Genomic DNA, 19844 nt, shown 5'->3' on the forward strand with positions numbered 1-19844 from the left:
CATTGGGAGGTGCGGGGAGGTGGGGGCGGAGTTCCGGCTGCGCATGCGCGGTCGGAAAAAGCGGACCGTCGGGAGCAAAAAACGTTACATGTAACGTTTTTTGCTCCCGCCGGTCCGCCACAGCACGGCGCAACCGTCGCACGACGGTTGCGACGTGTGTCATTGCGTCGCAAATGCGTCGCTAATGTTAGTCAATGCAGAAAAAACGCATCCTGCAAGCACTTTTGCAGGATGCGTTTTTTCGGCAAAACGACGCATTGCGACGTAATGCAGTTAACGCCAGTGTGAAAGTAGCCTAACGTAGTATACAGCACAGAGCCACGTAGTATATAGCACAGAGCCACGGAGTATATTGCCCAGCCACATAGTATATTGCCCAGCCACGTATGTCACAGGTTAAAAAATAAACATATACTCACCTTCCAAGGGGCCCCTTGTAGTTCTGTCGCCTGTGTTCGGTTCAGGCGGCAGCTTCCGGTCCGAGGGCGTGATGACGTCGCGGTCACATGACCGTGACGTCACGGCAGGTCCTTCTCGCGCAGGGCCTGTGATGACGTCGTGGTCACATGACCGTGACGTCACGGCAGGTCCTTCTCGCGCAGGCGCACAGGGCCTGCGATGACATCGCGGTCACATGACCGTGACGTCATGGCAGGTCCTTGTCGCACACCAACCTTAGCACCGGAACCTGCCGCTTGTATGGACCGGTCACCGGAGCGTCGGAAAGGCGGCGGAAGGTGAGAATATAATTTGTTGTTTTTGTTTTTTTTAAATTTATTTTTAACATTAGATGTTTTTACTATTGAGGCTGCATAGGCAGCCTCAATAGTATAAACTTGGTCACACAGGGTTAATAGCGGCGGTAACGGAGTGAGTTACCCGCGGCATAACGGGGTCCGTTACCGTTGGCATTAACCCTGTGTGAGCCGTGACTGCGGGGAGTATGGAGCGGGCGCAGGGCACTGACTGCAGGGGAGTAGGGAGGGAGTAATCGGACTCTGCCCGTCGCTGATTGGTCGCGGCAGCCATGATAGGCAGCTGGCGAGACCAATCAGCGAATGAATATCCGTGACGGAAGTTGCCGACAGAAAGACGGAAGTACCCCTTAGACAAATATATATATATATATATATATATATATATATATATATATATATATATATATATATATATATATATATATATATATATATATATATATATATATATATATATATATATATATATATATATATATATTACAGACCACAAGTTTGGACACACCTCACTTAAAGATTTTTCTGTATTTTCATGACTATGAAAATTGTCCATTCATACTGAATGCATCAAAACTATGAATTAACACATGTGGAATTATATAATTAACAAAAAAGTGTGAAACAACTGAAATTGTCTTATATTCTAGGTTCTTCAAAGTAGCCACCTTTTGCTTTGATGACTGCTTTGCACACTCTTGGCATTCTCTTGATGAGCTTCAAGAGGTAGTCACCGGGAATGGTCTTCCAACAATCTTGAAGGAGTTCCCAGAGATGCTTACCACTTGTTGGCCCTTTTGCCTTCACCCCAAACCATCTCGATTGGGTTCAGGTCTGGTGACTGTGGAGGCCAGGTCATCTGGCATAGCACCCCATCGCTCTCCTTCTTGGTCAAATAGCCCTTACACAGCCTGGAGGTGTGTTTGGGGTCATTGTCCTGTTGACAAATAAATGATGGTCCAAGATTGTCCAACTAAGCTCAAACCGGATGGGATAGCATGCCGCTGCAAAGCACCCCCACACCATAACACCTCCTCTTGCATGCTTCACGGTGGGAACCAGGCATGTAGAGTCCATCCGTTCACCTTTTCTGCGTCGCACAAAGACACTGGTTGGAACCAAAGATCTCAATTTTGGACTCATCAGACCAAAGCACAGATTTCCACTGGTCTATTGTCCATTCCTTGTGTTCTTTAGCCCAAACAAGTCTCTTCTGCTTGCTGCCTGTCCTTAACAGAGGTTTCCTAGCAGCTATTTTACCATGAAGGCCTGCTGCACAAAGTCTCCTCTTAACAGTTGTTGTAGAGATGTGTCTGCTGCTAGAACTCTGTGTGGCATTGACCTGGTCTCTAGTCTGAGCTGCTGTTAACCTGCGATTTCTGAGGCTGGTGACTCGGATAAACTTATCCTCAGAAGCAGAGGTGACTCTTGGTCTTCCTTTCCTGGGACGATCCTCATGTGAGCCAGTTTCTTTGTAGCACTTGATGGTTTTTGCCACTGCACTTGGGAACACTTTCAAAGTTTTCCCAATTTTTCCGACTGACCTTCATTTCTTAAAGTAATGATGGCCACTCTTTTTTTCTTTACTTAGCTGCTTTTTTCTTGCCATAAATACAAATTCTAACAGTCTATTCAGTAGGACTATCAGCTGTGTATCCACCAGACTTCTGCACAACACAATAGTTGGTCCTAACCCCATTTACAAGCCAAGAAATCCCACTTATTAAACCTGACAGGGCACACCTATGAAGTGAAAACCATTCCCGGTGACTACCTCTTGAAGCTCACCAAGAGAATGCCAAGAGTGTGCAAAGCAGTCATCAAAGCAAAAGTGGCTACTTTAAAGAACCAAGAATATAAGACATATTTTCAGTTGTTTCACACTTTTTTGTTAAGTATATAATTCCACATGTGTTAATTCATAGTTTTGATGCCTTCAGTGTGACTGTACAATTTTCATAGTCATGAAAATACAGAAAAATCTTTAAATGAGAAGGTGTGTCCAAACTTTTGGTCAGTACTGTGTGTGTGTGTATATATGTATGTGTGTGTATATATATATATATATATATATATATATATGTATATATATATATATATATATATATATTATATTTATAGATATTGTTATTATTAAAGGGAACACTATATATCTATATAATTTATTATTTTTTAGCCTAAATTACAAAAGGAAATGTCATCTTTAACTTTAGGCCTGTAGAGATCATTTCATCTTCATAACCTTTGATCGTGGTAGGCTAAATCTCCCAACCCTGCTATACACTTGCATGCTCTGCTCTGCTGAGCGTGCATATGTTTTCAATAAGAGACGTTAGTAAGCTGCTGTCTGACACCTCTAGTGGTAGAGATCAAGAGGATCAGGTTTTCCAATTCAAACATGCCAGGAGACCCCCGATATGCTTTCATCAGTCACACCAGCCAAAATTTGGAGCCTTCGTGTCAGAATCTCCATTTTTTGTGTGTGTGCTGTTCCACAATTATGCAGTCATTTGTGGGAGAGATACATTCAGATGAATAGGTGGTCCTGCCAGGAGCCACTCTTTACATGTGGAGGTTGCTCCCCTCGCCTCCCTGTGCCCTCCTCAGCAGTGACTGACAGACTGCTGTGTATACATGACATCTGTCTGAGGCATGGAGGGGGCACTGTGATTTTGAACAATCCATAAACAATTTGTCCGTCTAATTTTTTCCAGCGCTCCTTAGTAGCCAAACAGAAGGACGTTTCTTGTCTTCTTATGCTGACAGATCCACTTTAAACCCATGAATGAGGTTTCTTTTTCATCCGCTGTTTATGTAATTCTGATCTGAGCATCTCCGATTGTGTGCGATGTTCCTCCTGCAATGGAAATAAACTAAAATTGCGTATCTGAGTGAATTATTGGCTTGTTTTTTTTTTGCAGGAGAACTGACTGCTTCTTATTTCTCTCCAGGCTATAGAAAAGAAGCGTAGACAAGATGAGAGAAGAAAAAGGGAGTCAGATGCCTCAAAGTTGTTACAAGATAGAAATGCTGACGGGTAAGCGTCTTTTTGCAATTTTCTAAACTCCCATAGCTGAAGATGCTTTTTAGTCAATCATCCCAGAGTTAGAACCTAAATCTAAAATAAAGACCATTGACATGGGTGCAGAGTGACCTGAGAGTAGGGCGGCAAAAACTCCGCATCATGGAAGCAATTTATGACTTGGCATCCAGACATAATATATTCGAGTAGATGAGGCACAAACTGCTGGCCCAGAATAGCTAGCCAGGCTACAATGGTGAAGACCTAAATGTGACCCAGAAGACCTTTTTTTATTAAGTAGCTGGATCCATTCATAGAGGCTGACTTCTGAACCCTCAGACTTTCTACGGTGCGTGAAAATTACATAATTCCCAATCTTTTACGAACAACATGGTGGTAAAACTTTCTACTGTGGCACAGATAAAATTATTGAGCATTTATTGCCAAATTCAACCTGTGAATTCCATTGTGAACTTATCGGGCATGGTGCCAACTGTAAGCTAGAGAATACTAAACAATTGGAAAGATTTGCCATAGATGCATATAGTGGGAGGACATTGGAACAGGAAAAGGCTTCTCCATGCTTGCTGCCCCAAAACAAATGGTCTGCAGCCAAATCTACCATTCTTGATGTTTTTAAATGGGTTGTACAATACTGGACAATCCATTATGAATGCCCCCAATTTGCTTAGTAAAATAACGAAAAATAGCAAGGTAGGGCTGTAGTTAAGTAATTAATAAAATATAACCTTTAATCTTATCTATTTAAAATGAGCTATAATGTCTCATAAAATCCACGTAATACATAACAAACAACATATAGATACTCCTTAGTGCTTCAATCATGCACCATAGTCTCCAGCACAATGCACTTTTTATCAATATATGGGATATCACTCCCCCAACAAGAAAGAGTGCTTCTTAAAGTGGTCTAATCTATGTATGCCACTTATATTAGCCGTTGAAATATAGGAACAATCTCACCAAATAAGGTCCCTTGTTTCACGGTCTGGATCAGGATGGGTTGCGATGCTTCTATTCATGAGGGGGCTCTCCACTTGCCCTTTTCTTTATCGCCTCTCATTGGGGGACACAGGAACCATGGGTGTATGCTGCTGCCACTAGGAGGCTGACACTATGCAAATAAAAAAGTTAGCTCCTCCTCTGCAGTGTACACCCCACCGACTGGCATTATACTCTTCAGTTTAGCTTAGTGTCAGTAGGAGGTGGACACGGGTCTTTCATTAGACCCTTATCTACCTCAATGTGCGTCGTTTCTTTTCAGGTTTCCGGAGGGATACAGGGTGAACAGTCACACCTGTACTCCCACAATTCGGACTATGAGTACGGCGTGTACTGCCACCCCGTATCCTCATAGATCCTTCTGCAGGACCAAGAGCCTAGCACACCAGCGTGTTTAGAAGTCCGGTCCTGCATCCGACCCCCACCCACTCGCCTACCAGAGCCTGTCGGTTGGAGGAGACGAGGACGTCCATCATGGCTCCGTGGACGTCTCATTTCCCCTCAGGTTAGTAACGGCATGGGATGTTTAGGTGAGTATTTCCTCTCCAACCCCCCGGGATCTTCCTCGCAGTGTGGGGAAGTAGAAGTACCTAAATGCGGTGTTTCTTAGGTATCACACCTTAGCTGCACCCTTCATCGGGCTCTCCCTGCAGCCGCACGGCTCGGCGGCCACAATGTCCCCTCTTACAGCGTGACAGCCTGGCAGGGGACGTCTGACTTTCCACTGCCGCGCCGCTCTACGGCCTCACCGCTCGGTGGCCGCAATGTGTCCTCTGCGCGGCATTCTTGGGGCTGCCGCGCTACTTATTCCTGCGGTCGGCGCCGGCTTCTGAGCACCGCTCCGGCGCCGCGATTCTCTTCTCCGGCGGCGCCAGCCTCTAATTTAGGTCCCGGCTTCTGCCGGGGCCTACTTCTGGCGCCGCGACTCCGCCTCTTCCGGTCTTTAGGGCGGCGTTAGCAGGCCGCCGCGCTATTCTGTCCGTGCGGCGCACTGCTCCGGCGCCGCGGTTCCTTTCTCCGGCGGCGCCGGCCTCTAATTTAGGTCCCAGCTTCTGCCGGGGCCTACTTCCGGTTTCACGCCCCTCCACTTCCGCTGCTGCGGGCGGGCTTTTTCCTGCCCGACATCTGTGCCCTACCCACCGGCGTCTCTGTGTCTGGCCCCGCCCGCCTTCCTCCAGGGACACTCAGCATTGGAGCCCACGCAGTGCGGCCCGCACCGCATCTCTTCGGCACAGCACTGCGCAGTATACAGCACCTCAGGCAGGAGTTCTTCACCGACAGTGGGACATCTTCCAGGACCGGGTCCGTGAGTAGCTGCACTGCAGACTGACACCCCCCTCTGCCTCACTGTCCCCTAACCTGCTGGCATTTTCTTCAGGGACCTCTCAAAATGTCTAATTCTAAAGGGGGCCGCTCCCGTCCTCCTACTTCTTCCTCTTCTGCCATAGTCAAGTTCTTTGCATGTTCGTCCTGCAACAGCAAACTTCCCTCAGGTCAGTCCTCTCCACTCTGTCAGGCCTGCAGCAACCCAATTGTTCCCACCGCCCAGGTTCCCCCGGCCGATCCGCCCGAGAGTGATACCCCATCCCAGGCTGGGCCTCCACTCTGTCTCAATCGGTGGCCGATTTAACACGGGTGTCTCAAACCCTTGTGTCCGTGCTGGATCGACTACCTCTGCAGACCCCTGCAGTAGCCAGCGGGTCCCAGGAACCACCGCCCGAGCCCTCCTTGATACGCCACAAAAGGTCCAGGCAGGACTGTCGGTCTGAGTCCTCTTCGCGTTCCATCTCGCCACACGGCCCACCCCTGCGGTCGGTGTCCCCCCGATCCTCCTCCCCTGAGTCAGGCGAGGCTCTCTCTGATGCGCCCTCGGAGGATTTTTCGGAGCTGGATTCTAACCAAATCGCCACTATGAGGGATATGGTCCAGAATCTCATTGGGGCAATAAACCAAACCTGTGGCATCAAGGATCCCTCTACGGAACCCGCAGATCAGGCGGTTTCGTTTAGACGGGCCAAACCACCTTCCAAGTTTTTTGCTCCTCATCCTGAATTCGTGGAAATCTTGTCCAGAGAGAGAGAGAACCCGACCAGACGTTTTCAGAGGGGAAAACGCCTGGGTGTGTTATATCCTTTTCCTCCAGAACTTACCGCCAATTGGACGGTCTCTCCCTCGGTGGATCCCCCTGTCTCCAGGCTGTCCACCAACACTGTGCTTCCACTGTCCGGCGGAGCATCTCTGAAGGACTCTAACGATAGAGTTGTAGAATCCTTTGCGAAGTCAGCCTTTGAAGCGGCTGCGGCAGCGCTATGCCCAGCTTTTGCTTCTACTTGGGTTTCTAAATCTATTTCCAAATGGGCCAAAGATCTCCGTCGCGGTATCCTGGACGGTGCGCCTCCCGCGCAACTAGCGGAGCTTGCCAACCAAATTTCCCACGCTGGTGAATACCTGGTCTCCGCCTCCCTGGATACCGCGTCTTGTGCGGCTCAGGCTTCCAGCAATGCTGTTGCCATCCGCCGGACCGTTTGGCTCAAGGCCTGGCAGGCGGACTTATCTTCCAAGAAGTCCCTTACCAGCCTGCCCTTCCAGGGCTCTCGTCTATTTGGTTCCCAGCTGGACCAAATCATTAAAGACGCCACCGGAGGTACAAGTTCTCTTCTCCCCCAGGCTAAGCCTCGTCGTCCTCCTAGACGGCAGTTTCGTCCCTTCCGGCCTTTTCGCCGTTTCGCGGCGTCTAGCTCCTTTTCCCAGCAGCAACAGAGGCCACAGGCACGTCAAGAGAAGAAGGCGGTGTCCTTTAGACCCACTCCGTCCTGGCGTCCTCGCTATTCCCAGGGTAGATCCTCCAGGTCCAGGACTGGAAGATCCACCTCTGCATGACTCTCGGCAAGACTCCAGCCCAACTCCCAGGTTGGGCGGCCGTCTTCTCTTTTTCAGGGACGTCTGGCTTTCCGCAGTAGAGGACGCATGGGTCAGGGAAGTTGTATCTTCGGGATACAAGATCGAGTTCGTTTCACGACCCCGGGATCGTTTCTTCGAATCCCGTCCTCCAAGAGATCCCGCTTTAGTTCCGGGCTTCTTTGCAGCCATCGCTTCTCTCCTCAAAGCCGGGGTTATCGTTCCCGTACCAGAAAAAGAACGTTTCACGGGTTTCTACTCGAACCTTTTTGTGGTACCGAAAAAGGACGGCAAGGTTCGTCCCATTCTGGACCTCAAATTGCTGAACAGGAGAGTTCATCTGAGACGCTTCAGGATGGAATCTCTTCGTTCAGTAATTGCTTCCATGGAGGCCCAGGAATTTCTGTGCTCAATCGACATCCAGGACGCCTACCTACATGTCCCGATTTTTCCTGGACATCACCGTTTCCTGCGCTTTGCAGTGCTCCGGGAACATTTTCAGTTCGTTGCCCTGCCGTTCGGCCTAGCAACCGCGCCAAGGATGTTCACAAAGATCATGGCAGCACTGATGGCCATCTTGAGGGTCAGAGGCCTGGTCCTTTTTCCTTACCTCGACGACATCCTCATCAAGGCTCCGTCCTTTGCTCAGGCCCACGAAAGCCTGTCTATTCTTATCGACACCTTAGTCCGTTTCGGGTGGCTGGTCAACCGGAAGAAGTCCTGCCTTATCCCTTCTCAGCGCATCATCTTTCTGGGCATGCTCTTCGACACTCGCCAGTCCAGAGTCTTTCTTCCCAAAGACAAGAAATCCACTCTTTGTCGGGACATACGCTTGCTCCAGGGTCCTCGGCCTCTCTCTCTCCGTTCGGCCATGAGGGCTCTGGGGAGGATGGTAGCAACATTGGAAGCGATTCCCTTCGCCCAATTTCACTCGCAGCCCCTCCAGCAAGCCATTCTGTCTCAATGGGACAGGTCTGTCTTCTCCCTGGATCGGCCAATCTGTCTCTCTTCTCGGGTCAAACAGTCTCTCAACTGGTGGCTGACGTCTCCTCTTGTCTCCCAGGGCAGGTCCTTCCTTCCAGTTCACTGGCAGGTGGTGACGACGGACGCCAGCCTGCTCGGCTGGGGTGCGGTGTTTCGCCACCTGACGGTCCAGGGCCGTTGGTCGTCGCAGGAGTCGTCTCTGCCAATCAATGTCCTCGAAATTCGGGCCATTTTTCTGTCCCTCCGCCACTGGGAAACTATTCTCAGGGGCCTGCCAGTCCGGGTCCAGACGGACAACGCCACGGCCGTGGCATATGTCAACCATCAGGGGGGGACCCGGAGCTCCCTAGCCCTTGCCGAGGTCTCCAGGATCCTCCTTTGGGCAGAGGCTACAGTTCCAGTGATATCGGCGGTGCATATCCCCGGCGTGGACAACTGGGCCGCCGACTTCCTCAGCCGCGAGGGCCTCGCGGCAGGGGAATGGTCCTTGCATCCGGAGGTCTTCCATCAGATTTGTCTTCGATGGGGGACTCCGGACGTGGACCTCACGGCGTCTCGAATGAACAGGAAGGTTCCGCAGTTCGTCTCCAGGTCTCGCGATCCTCTCGCAGTGGGCGTCGATGCTCTGGCCATCCCTTGGTCACAGTTCGGGCTGCCTTATCTGTTTCCACCCCTTCCACTTCTTCCCAAACTGTTGAAGAAGATCAAAGCGGAAGGAGTGCCGGTCATCCTGATCGCCCCGGATTGGCCCAGGAGAGCTTGGTTCGCAGAGCTCGTCAACCTTCTCGCGGACGCCCCCTGGCGCCTTCCAGACAGGCCCGATCTGCTGTCTCAGGGTCCGATCTGCCACCCGAATTCTCGGTCGCGCAGTTTAACGGCGTGGCTGTTGAGACCGCGGTTCTAAGAGCGTCCGGCCTTTCAGACCGGGTGATTCATACCATGATTCAGGCTCGGAAGCCTTCGTCTTCCAGGATCTACTACCGTACCTGGAAGGCTTACTTCCGTTGGTGCGAGTCCAACCGCGTTCCATCCATGACCTTTTCCCTGCCTTCTCTTTTGGCCTTCCTTCAGGCAGGACTGGATTCGGGCCTGGCTCTTAGCTCCCTGAAGGGCCAGGTTTCTGCGCTTTCCATCCTCTTTCAGAAGACTTTAGCTTCTCGGCCACAGGTTAAGACCTTCCTTCAAGGAGTGGCCCACACTGTCCCACCGTACAGGGCCCCTGTGGATGCATGGGATTTGAACCTGGTACTGGACGTCCTGAGGGTTTCTCCCTTTGAGCCCCTTCGGGAGATTCCTCTATCAGTTCTATCTTGGAAGGTGTCCTTTCTTGTGGCCATCACGTCTATTCGCCGCGTTTCCGAGTTGGCGGCTCTGTCTTGCCGACCTCCGTTTTTGGTCATTCACCAGGATAAGGTGGTCTTCCGACCTCCACCTTCTTTTCTTCCTAAGGTGGTTTCAACCTTCCACCTCAACGAGGACATCATTTTACCTTCCTTTTGTCCAGCTCCGACTCATCCTCTGGAGCGCTCTCTGAACAAGCTGGACCTTGTCAGGGCTGTGAGGATCTACCTGGATAGAACCTCCACTTTTCGAAAGACTGATTCCTTTTTCGTCATTCCTGATGGCACGCGCAGAGGCCAACCGGCTTCTAAGGCGACTATTGCTAGCTGGATCAGAATGGCAATTTTGGAGGCTTACCGGGTCAAGAACAGAGTGCCCCCTCCTGGGATTAAGGCTCACTCTACCCGGGCAGTCGGCGCCTCCTGGGCGGTGCGCCACAGGGCTTCCGCCCTACAGCTTTGCAAAGCGGCAACTTGGTCTTCCATCCACACGTTCGCCAAATTTTACAAGGTCCATACCTACGCTTCGGCGGATGCCAGCCTAGGCAGAAGGATCTTGCAGGCGGCAGTGGTGAGTCCTCTGACCTGATGGAAGTCTGTTTTCCCGCCCTTGGGACTGCTTTGGGACGTCCCATGGTTCCTGTGTCCCCCAATGAGAGGCGATAAAGAAAACAGGATTTTTGGTTGCTTACCGTAAAATCTGTTTCTTGGAGCCTCCATTGGGGGACACAGCTCCCTCCCAATGCTTCTGTTATATGTTTTTATGACTGTTCTTATGTTTACAATTCTCAAGTTTGTGGTTATGGTTTTTCAACCTTGTTACTTATCTCCTACTGCTTTCTCACTAACTGAAGAGTATAATGCCAGTCGGTGGGGTGTACACTGCAGAGGAGGAGCTAACTTTTTTATTTGCATAGTGTCAGCCTCCTAGTGGCAGCAGCATACACCCATGGTTCCTGTGTCCCCCAATGGAGGCTCCAAGAAACAGATTTTACGGTAAGCAACCAAAAATCCTGTTTTTCGAGACCTCATTACTCAAAGTCTCATCCAACTCTCCCTACGTCCTCCTTCATAACAGAATCTCCCAACGCGTTTCTTGTTTCCCAGTCATCAGGGGAGAGGTCGTTCAATATAGCAGCAAGTGTGCCATTCACCATGCAGATATGCACACTTAGGGAAACAAGAAACGCGTTGGGAGATTCTGTTATGAAGGAGGACGTAGGGAGAGTTGGATGAGACTTTGAGTAATGAGGTCTCGAAAAAGGGCAAGTGGAGAGCCCCCTCATGAATAGAAGCATCGCAACCCATCCTGATCCAGACCGTGAAACAAGGGACCTTATTTGGTGAGATTGTTCCTATATTTCAACGGCTAATATAAGTGGCATACATAGATTAGACCACTTTAAGAAGCACTCTTTTTCTTGTTGGGGGAGTGATATCCCATATATTGATAAAAAGTGCATTGTGCTGGAGACTATGGTGCATGATTGAAGCACTAAGGAGTATCTATATGTTGTTTGTTATGTATTACGTGGATTTTATGAGACATTATAGCTCATTTTAAATAGATAAGATTAAAGGTTATATTTTATTAATTACTTAACTACAGCCCTACCTTGCTATTTTTCGTTTTTGAACTGATTGGTGGCACTAGACTATTTAAATTTGCTTAGTAAAATAAGAAAGAAACCTACTTTCCTCACTGACTTGCACCACTCTGAGCGCTATGTTCCCCGTCAATCTAATTACATTGTTTATATCACATAGTATGTAGTCTTCAATGATCCATTAAACTGGGTTGCAGTGCTCACTTGATATTAGAGGGATTCTCCAAGAATGTTATGAAACAGCCCCGGTCACGAAATTGATGCAGGAGCCCGTCCTAGTCACATGTGAGGATGGGCTGCAGTCTGAAGAAACAGTTAACGCAATCTGTGTTTCAACTGACAGAAGACCAGCTGTGATCTATTAGTCTTTTTCACACGTGCTGTTGCTTCATTCTGTTCCTCCCATTCTATAGATGTAATTTTCATTTTTCTTGCCCTGATGTGGAATCTTGCATTTCTCCCTGTTAATACCATTCTATTAGCCACTGCCCACTGTTTAAGCTTATTTAGATCCTTCTGAACCCTTTCTCTGTCTTCTCTAGTGCTAGCTATCTCTCCTAGCTTTGCATCGTCTAAAAATTTGATTAGTTACCTTCAGTTCTCTTATTTAGATCATTTATAAATATGTTGAACAGGACATGTGGTACCCCACTTGAAACGCTTCCAATTGGATGGGTAACTATTTATTGCCACTCTGAGTATGATCACTGAGCCAGTTATGAATCCACCTAACCGTAGCCTTGTCAATCCCATACTTGATCATTATTTCAATAAGGATAGTACAAGATACTTTATCAAATGCTTTGCTGAAGTCGAGATATACTATATCTACCGCATTTCCCTGATCCACCCAGTCAGTGATTCCATCATAGAAAGAAATTAGATTAATCTGACATGACTTGTTTACTGCAAACCCATACTGGCTCTGGTTAACTACTGTTTTCTTATCCAAGTACTTGCATACATGTTGTTTAATAATTTGATAGCTGTGTTTCTTGAAACTGTAGCCCACCCTGATACACGACTAGGAACGGACTGTCGTTTAAATTACGTGACAGGAGTCATTTTATCACATTCTTGGAGAACACGTTTAACATTGTAACATACATGACTGCCAGGAGACACAACATTCTCTACAGGGGAGCAGCGCCGGTCCGGAAAGGAAATATGTTTATCTCTTTTATTTTTATTAAGCACACTGGAGGCATTCAAAAGGGTTGTCCAATTGTGGAGAACAACCCCTTTTAAAGCTCTTACAAAATTTTGCTCAACACTTGAAAAAAGTTTTTTGAATTTCATTGTGAATTTCAATTGTCAAGAGTTCATTATCACTGATGATGGTGGCAGACATAAAAGACAAAATTGAGAAATTTTTGAGGACATTCTGATTTAGTGATGCCCGATGATCTGGTGGCCACGTATGGCAAGGAGGTGGAATATCTTATCATGCAGTCAGGGCCGGCCCGAACGTATAGGCGAACGAGGGCGCCGACCCTAAGCGGGCGCCAGAGAAAAAAATAGAAAAAATTATAAAAAATCTTTTCAAAAGGCAAAAGGTGTATGGAGCGGAGCTGAGGGTGTATGGAGCGGAGCCGTGTGTGTATGAGGTGTACGGAGCGGAGCCTTGTGTATGAGGTGTACGGAGCGGAGTCGTGTGTGTATGAGGTGTATGGAGCGGAGCTAAATGTGTACGAGGTGTACGGAGCGGAGCTGCGTGTGTACGAGGTGTATGGAGCGGAGCGCGTGTGTACGGAGCGCAGCCGCGTGGGTAGGAGTAGCTATGTGTGGCCATTATACGGTACGAAGTATCATGTGCGGCCATTATACAGTATGGAGCATCATGTGTGGTCATTATACAGTATGGAGCATCATGTGTGGCCATTATACAGTATGGAGCACTGTGTGGCCATATTTTTTCGTTTATAATTATTCTTTATGAAAGTGTGATCAGCAGTTCTAAATGGTTGTGGTTGGGACGTGGATATGGGTGTGGCTAGTTATGAATGGGTGTGGTCAGAGGCGTGGCCTAAAATTTGCCGCTGCAAACTCTGCCCTTCTTTCCCATCTTCAAAAGTTGGGAGGTATGTTAAAAGTAGTAGGGGCGCAACAAAATAGTTTCGCCTAGGGTGCCGTAATCTCTCGCGCCGGCCCTGCATGCAGTTGCATTCTCCAGGATAATAGTCTGTTTTCTTCTATACTATAAAGAAAAGTTACGGTACTTGCTTTCTCCTTTTATCATGGGAGCATTGTGGTGTGTTATATCATGTATATATTTATCAGCCTTTTCTATGCCAGGATTTAAGATCCGTGTTTCCTTCTTATGTATTGTGGACAAACAAGAATCAATCTCCAAAAATCTTTCTTGAAAGATGGTAGATAAGCGCTGTTGTAATATTTTTTTAGACTGTGGTCAATTATATTTGATTGTCTTTTATTTTTTGTTTTTTTATTTGCTCCAGGTTAATTATTGCTTCCCGGTTCCACCCTACACCTCTGCTACTTACTTTGCTAGAATTTGTTGCCCCATCAAGGCCCTTTGTAGTCTATTGCCAATATAAGGAGGTAGGTGTCAGTCCACAGATGTCATCTTGGTGTAAAGCATTTTGTTATTGTACAGCCAATAATATATATAATGTATAAAATGTATATTTTCTGAATGCAGTCAGGTTTTTAGTCCTTTTATATTTTTTATAATGCTGCTTGTGAGTGCGGTAGGTCAAACAATTAAAAAGCATATCGGCCAGCATATCGTTGGGGTCTAGGTCCTGGACCCCCACCAATTGCTCCAAACAATTCAGCTTAGGCTTTTATATGAGTGCACACACAGATCAGTGTAGGGGCTCCACTATTTATAACGCTGTACTCCACTGTTGGGCACAATCTGAGCGCCTCTGCGTCATGGGCAGTTCTCCTAGGACAAGCATTTTGAGTAATCAGTGCGGGTCCCCCACAAATCTCCAGGGCATTTCTGGGCCCATCACATAGTAAAAAAAAAATGTACGTAGTCTTTAAAGCAAATGTTTTCTAAGAAAATGGCATCTAAAAAATAAAAAATTACATTCTGTCTTTATATGATTGCAGTTTAAAAAAAAAATCTTTTTTTTGGGTGAGTGCAATGCACTTGCACATTCTGTTTCGCAGCCCACTTGTCAGCTTTGCTCTGTAGCCTAGGACACCCCAGAATCAGATAGGGGGTGTCATTAGTGCACTTGTGTACTGTTACTACAGAATAGTAGCGTTCTATGCACAGTGAAGACTCCTTGTACATCTCCACTGTCTCTGCTTAGTATCTGAAGGACATGCTATACTCCTATCATTTATGTAAACTATCCAATTATGACATTTCCTCCTCCATTAAATCCCATTCATTGCAGCAGCCATAAAGAACGCACTCCACTGCCAGGTGAGAATGTGGACCGTCCAAGAATGTATGTCACCATTATGACCACAATCAGGGAAGTTTAAAAAAATATGCCTGTAACAAGAAAAAAAACAGCCTCTTACGCAGCCAAATCAGATCTCATACTTTGCACTGATTAGGGGCAGTACCCCGAAACACAGTGTTTGCAAATTGAGATTCTGGTTTGGTATTTATCGTAAGTCATGTGACAAGGCTCGCTAAAGGGTTGATATTGATTTTTTTTAGGATTGCTACTTCTAATAAGTGGCACTGGTTCTAGTCCTCTTCCTCTCTGAAGAGGTAATTTGCAGATTTTATTTCCAAGAGAAGCATTGCATGGTGTATATAAGTCTCATCGCTCCGGCATGCCAGGCCTGACTTGTCACTGTCCACTAAGTAAAGCTTTGCACCTTAGATGCAAGAAAGAAAAAAAAGTCATCCTTTAAAGGGAACTTGGCACCCCCCCCCCCCCCCCTCCCAGGGCATTTTTAAGTAAAAGAGCCACCTTCAGCAGTACTAAGGCTGCATTCTGTGAAGGTGATTGTTATGTTTCTTATCCCTAGGAACGCACAAGTACAGACTTTTATAATTTGCCCACTATACCTCTATTGTGTCCCGGAGGTATGTTTTCTCCCCCGGTGTCAACTGCCTCAGAGCTGGCAATCCTCTCCCTCTTGCGTCTGTGCGCCGCCTCCTGTGTTCCTGTTACGTGCCCTGATGTAAGTTCCGGGCAGCGTGCATGGTGCATGCCCGAGAAATCTTGGCAGAGCGCAGGCGCCGGCCATGTAACAGGAACACAGGAGGCTGAGCAAAGCAATGCATGTCAACTCTTCTTTAGGGTCTCAATCATACATTTAATGCCTATCCTGTGGCCTTGACGGATGTTATACAGGTCCTTTTTTGTGCCCATATTACACAGACCACACCCAGACCTCCTATGGTTGATCAAAATCTCATATAATTGTCTAACTCTGGTTGTGACGTAATGTGGGGGAGGTCTGGATGCTGCGTTCATATTGTTTCTACAGAAAGGACCTGTTTTCCCTATTTCCCATGACAGCACTACCTGAGAGAGGATATCCGCTCATCAAGGACATGAAACCTACTGAATAAAAGGGCAGCACCTCTCCTTTGGTCTCCTGTCCTTGAGGGAACCGGATAAAGGATGGTACGAAGAATAGGAACTCTCCCAGGTCTGGCTGGTGTCATCGAGGGCCTTCTGGGACTCTGGCAGGTTGGGAAGCGCCACCACCGGTCCTGGAGGTTGGTGATGTGCAGTTGGAGAACTTTGCCAAAACGTCTGTAGCTAACATGCTGTCCCAGACCTGTGATGCCCGGGACACACTGAATTGGCGTGCAACAGAGACATTGCCGTCTGGACCTGCACACGTGTGGGGCGCGCTGGTGACGGTTATATCAGCGCACCGGAAAGTGAGATGCGGCCTTGAAATGCTGTGTATGCGCGTGATTAGGTCTCGCCTGACTGCTCCATGCACATAGCGTGTCTGGGAAGAAGTTCTGACCCGGAAATCATACAGACACTTCCTGGGGAGGGTCCGGAGGCAAGACCTGGAGGTGTGGCTATGGCTGGTCTCTCATACATATAATGAAGGTGTAACCACCAGAGAACGAATGAACACCCGTCTGACTGAGTTCCAGTATAAACTAATAATATTTAGTTTAACATAAGAGCAATCTAAAATACTAAAACCTGCAGCATTTACCCTCACTTCTTGAAGAAAATATATACAGTATATTATTTTTTTCATTTTTCAGCCCTTACTTGAATGTTATACAAAACTTCGAGAAAAAAGTGGCGTCATTAACCTCAAGCTGTCGGAGACCTGGCTGAGGAATTATCAGGTAATTTGTTTTCCTATAACCAATCAATACTTTCCATTGATGTCTCTCTTGCTGATGGAACCTCATTGGCTGCCGAACACTAATAATAAAGCAAACCTATTTACTGTGTAATTGCAAAAATCAAAGTTTCCACAAGAACATGACATGGCTGACTTGACTTGGAATTACCTTGGTCTGCTGAAGTGTCTGTGTCAATGCATAGCAATGTCTTCCCTGAGACACCGGGGCCTTAAGTGGCCAAATTTGGCTCATGCCTTTACAGGTTCTTTCATATTGATCGTCGTTGTCTTTTAATGCTTTTACTAGCTTAATAGCTGCTCCGCCATCTGTTTCCATTTTTACAGTGGGGCAAATAAGTATTAGAACCCTTGCTGATTTTGTAAGTTTGCCCACTGACAAAGCCATGAACAGTCTATAGTTTTAAGGGTAGGTTAATTTTAGCATTGAGATAGAATATCAAAAATAAAATCCAGAAAATCACATTGTATGAATTATATCAATTTATTTGCATTTTGCAGTGAGAGATAAGAATTTGATCCCCTACCAACCATTAAGAGTTCTGGCTCCCACTGACCAGACTAATTAACTCGTTACCTGCATTAAAGACAGCTGTCTTACATAGTCACCTTTATAAAAGACTCCTGTCCACAGACTCAATTAATCAGTCAGACTCTAACCTCTACAACATGGGCAACACCAAAGAGTATTATAAGGATGTCAGTAGCAAGATCATAGACCTGCACAAAGCTGGAATAGGCTACAAAACCATAAGTAAGACGCTGGGTGAAAAGGAGACAACTGTTGGTGCAATAGTAAGAAAATGGAAGAAATACAGAATGACTGTCAATCAACATCGATCTGGGGCACCATGCAAAATCTCACCTCGTGGGGTATCTGTGATCATGAGGAAAGTGAGAGATCAGCCTAAAACTACATGGGGGGAATTTGTTAATGATCTCAAGGCAGCTGGGACCACAGTCCCCAAGAAAACCATTGGAAACACATGATGCCGTAAAGGTTTAAAATCCTGCAGTTCCCATAAGGTCCCCCTGCTCAAGAGGGCACATGTGCAGGCCTGTCTGAAGTTTGCCAATGAGCACCTGGATGATTTTGTCAATGATTGGGAGAAGATGCTATGGTCAGATGAGACAAAAAATTATCTCTTTGGCATTAACTCAACTCGCCGTGTTTGAAGGAAGAGAAATGCTGCCTATGACCCAAAGAACACCGTCCCCACTGTCAAGCATGGAGGTAGAAACATTTTGTTTTGGGGTGTTTCTCTGCTAAGGGCACAGGACTACTTTACCACATCAGTGAGAGAATGGATGGAGACATGTACCGTAAAACCCTGAATGACAACCTCCTTCCCTCCACCAGGATATTAAAAATGGGTTGCGGCTGGGTCTTGCATCAAGACAATGACCCAAAACATACAGCCAAGGCAACAAAGGAGTGGCTCAAAAAAAGCACATTAAGGTCATGCAGTGGCCTAGCCAGTCTCCAGACCTTAATCCCATAGAAAACTTGTGGAGGGAGTTGAAGCTCAGAGTTGCCAAGCGACTGCCTCAAAATCTTAATGATTTAGAGATGATCTGCAAAGAGGAGTGAACCAAAATTCCTCCTGACATGTGCGCAAACCTCATAATCAACTACAAAAAAATGTCTGACTGCTGTGCTTGCCAACAAGGGTTTTGCCACCAATTAAAGAAATTTATATTATTTTTACAATATGATTTTCTGGATTTTATTTTTCATATTCTATCTCTCAATGTTAAAATTAACCTACCCTTAAAATTATAAGACTGTTCATGTCTTTGTTAGTGTGCAAACTTACAAAATCAGCAAGGGATCAAATACTTATTTCTTTCTGATTTATTTCCCCAAGCTGACTATAATAATGATTTATTTTAGGTTTTGCCAGACAGAAGCCACCCAAAATTGGTGATGAGTAGTGCAGGAGGCTACATACTTCATGGCATCACTGTAGCTAGCGACACCACAAAGACCAGCACCAGTTGTCCAGAAACAACCGAAGAGCCCGCACCAAAAAAACTGAAAGTCGTAGAAGTTTGACACAAACGTTATTTTTAATTTCACAAGACCAACACTCAACCCACAGCATGAACCAGAGATTTTTTTCTCTACTTTAATTTTATACGTTTTGGGGGGGGTTTTAGTTGCTTTTTTCTCCTTTTGTTTCTTGTTGGGTTTTTTTTGTTTGTTTTTTTAAGTTGCCATAGAGACAGAATACAATTTAGTTTATAATTGAATTTGTTCCTTTTCTTTTACATATAACAAGAATGAAAAAGAAATGTCTATTTATCACTTTAACATGTAAAATGTATGTACAGCCCGATGTCCCCCTTCTACGTGGCTGGCAATTTTGGAGGATTGTCGGATGAAAGCTGATTGCGGCTTCTTTATGTTGTATGGTGGACGTAAAGTGGAGTTGAGAGCATTTAATCTTTTTGAGTTTATTTTCCAGGAGTTAATCCAGTGCAGCTTTGTGAATACAGTGCCGTAGACTGCTCTGTGTCTCCATTATGTAAGAGCAGGACACAATAGGCTTTGACTTAACTGTAATTCTTCGGAAACAAGCCCTCGTTAGAATAAAAGCACCTCGGCGGCTGACAGATAGCTGCGGTTCTGTCTAATCCCCAGCGATCATCTGTCCACCCTTAGGCACGCTCCGTTCTCCTGCTTATTTTCCCAGCAGCAACCTCTGCTTGCAAAATTTACATGGTGCCCATTCAAATGAAAGGATTATAATGTATTACTCGCTCATGTTAAAGGGGTGTTTCAATGTCCAATACAATTGTCAAAATGCTTAATCTATTTTTGATCTGAGTTTTCTCATATTCCAACTTTTTTCTATAGGTCTCTAATACATGTCCAGAATTGAAGTGCTCAGAAATCCCCTCTATGACTCAGATTGCAAAGCTACTGCACTGT

At 46.5% G+C, this 19844-nt stretch overlaps 1 protein-coding gene across 2 annotated transcripts in view; it reads left to right on the plus strand.

The window, feature by feature from the left end:
- The window catches only part of TRMT6 (tRNA methyltransferase 6 non-catalytic subunit), a 69552-nt gene extending 50390 nt beyond the window's left edge, over window positions 1–19162 (plus strand). For both annotated transcript variants that reach the window (XM_077282652.1, XM_077282653.1), the window contains exons 8-11: window positions 3707–3792; window positions 14089–14191; window positions 16806–16892; window positions 18804–19162. In XM_077282652.1, coding sequence (XP_077138767.1) covers window positions 3707–3792; window positions 14089–14191; window positions 16806–16892; window positions 18804–18965 — 438 coding nt within the window. In that variant the 3' untranslated portion in view covers window positions 18966–19162. The remainder of the gene's footprint in view (window positions 1–3706; window positions 3793–14088; window positions 14192–16805; window positions 16893–18803) is intronic.
- Window positions 19163–19844: the final 682 nt, after the last annotated feature.

This window comes from Ranitomeya variabilis, chromosome 2, assembly GCF_051348905.1.
Source record: "Ranitomeya variabilis isolate aRanVar5 chromosome 2, aRanVar5.hap1, whole genome shotgun sequence".
In the NCBI taxonomy this organism is placed as follows: domain Eukaryota; kingdom Metazoa; phylum Chordata; class Amphibia; order Anura; family Dendrobatidae; genus Ranitomeya; species Ranitomeya variabilis.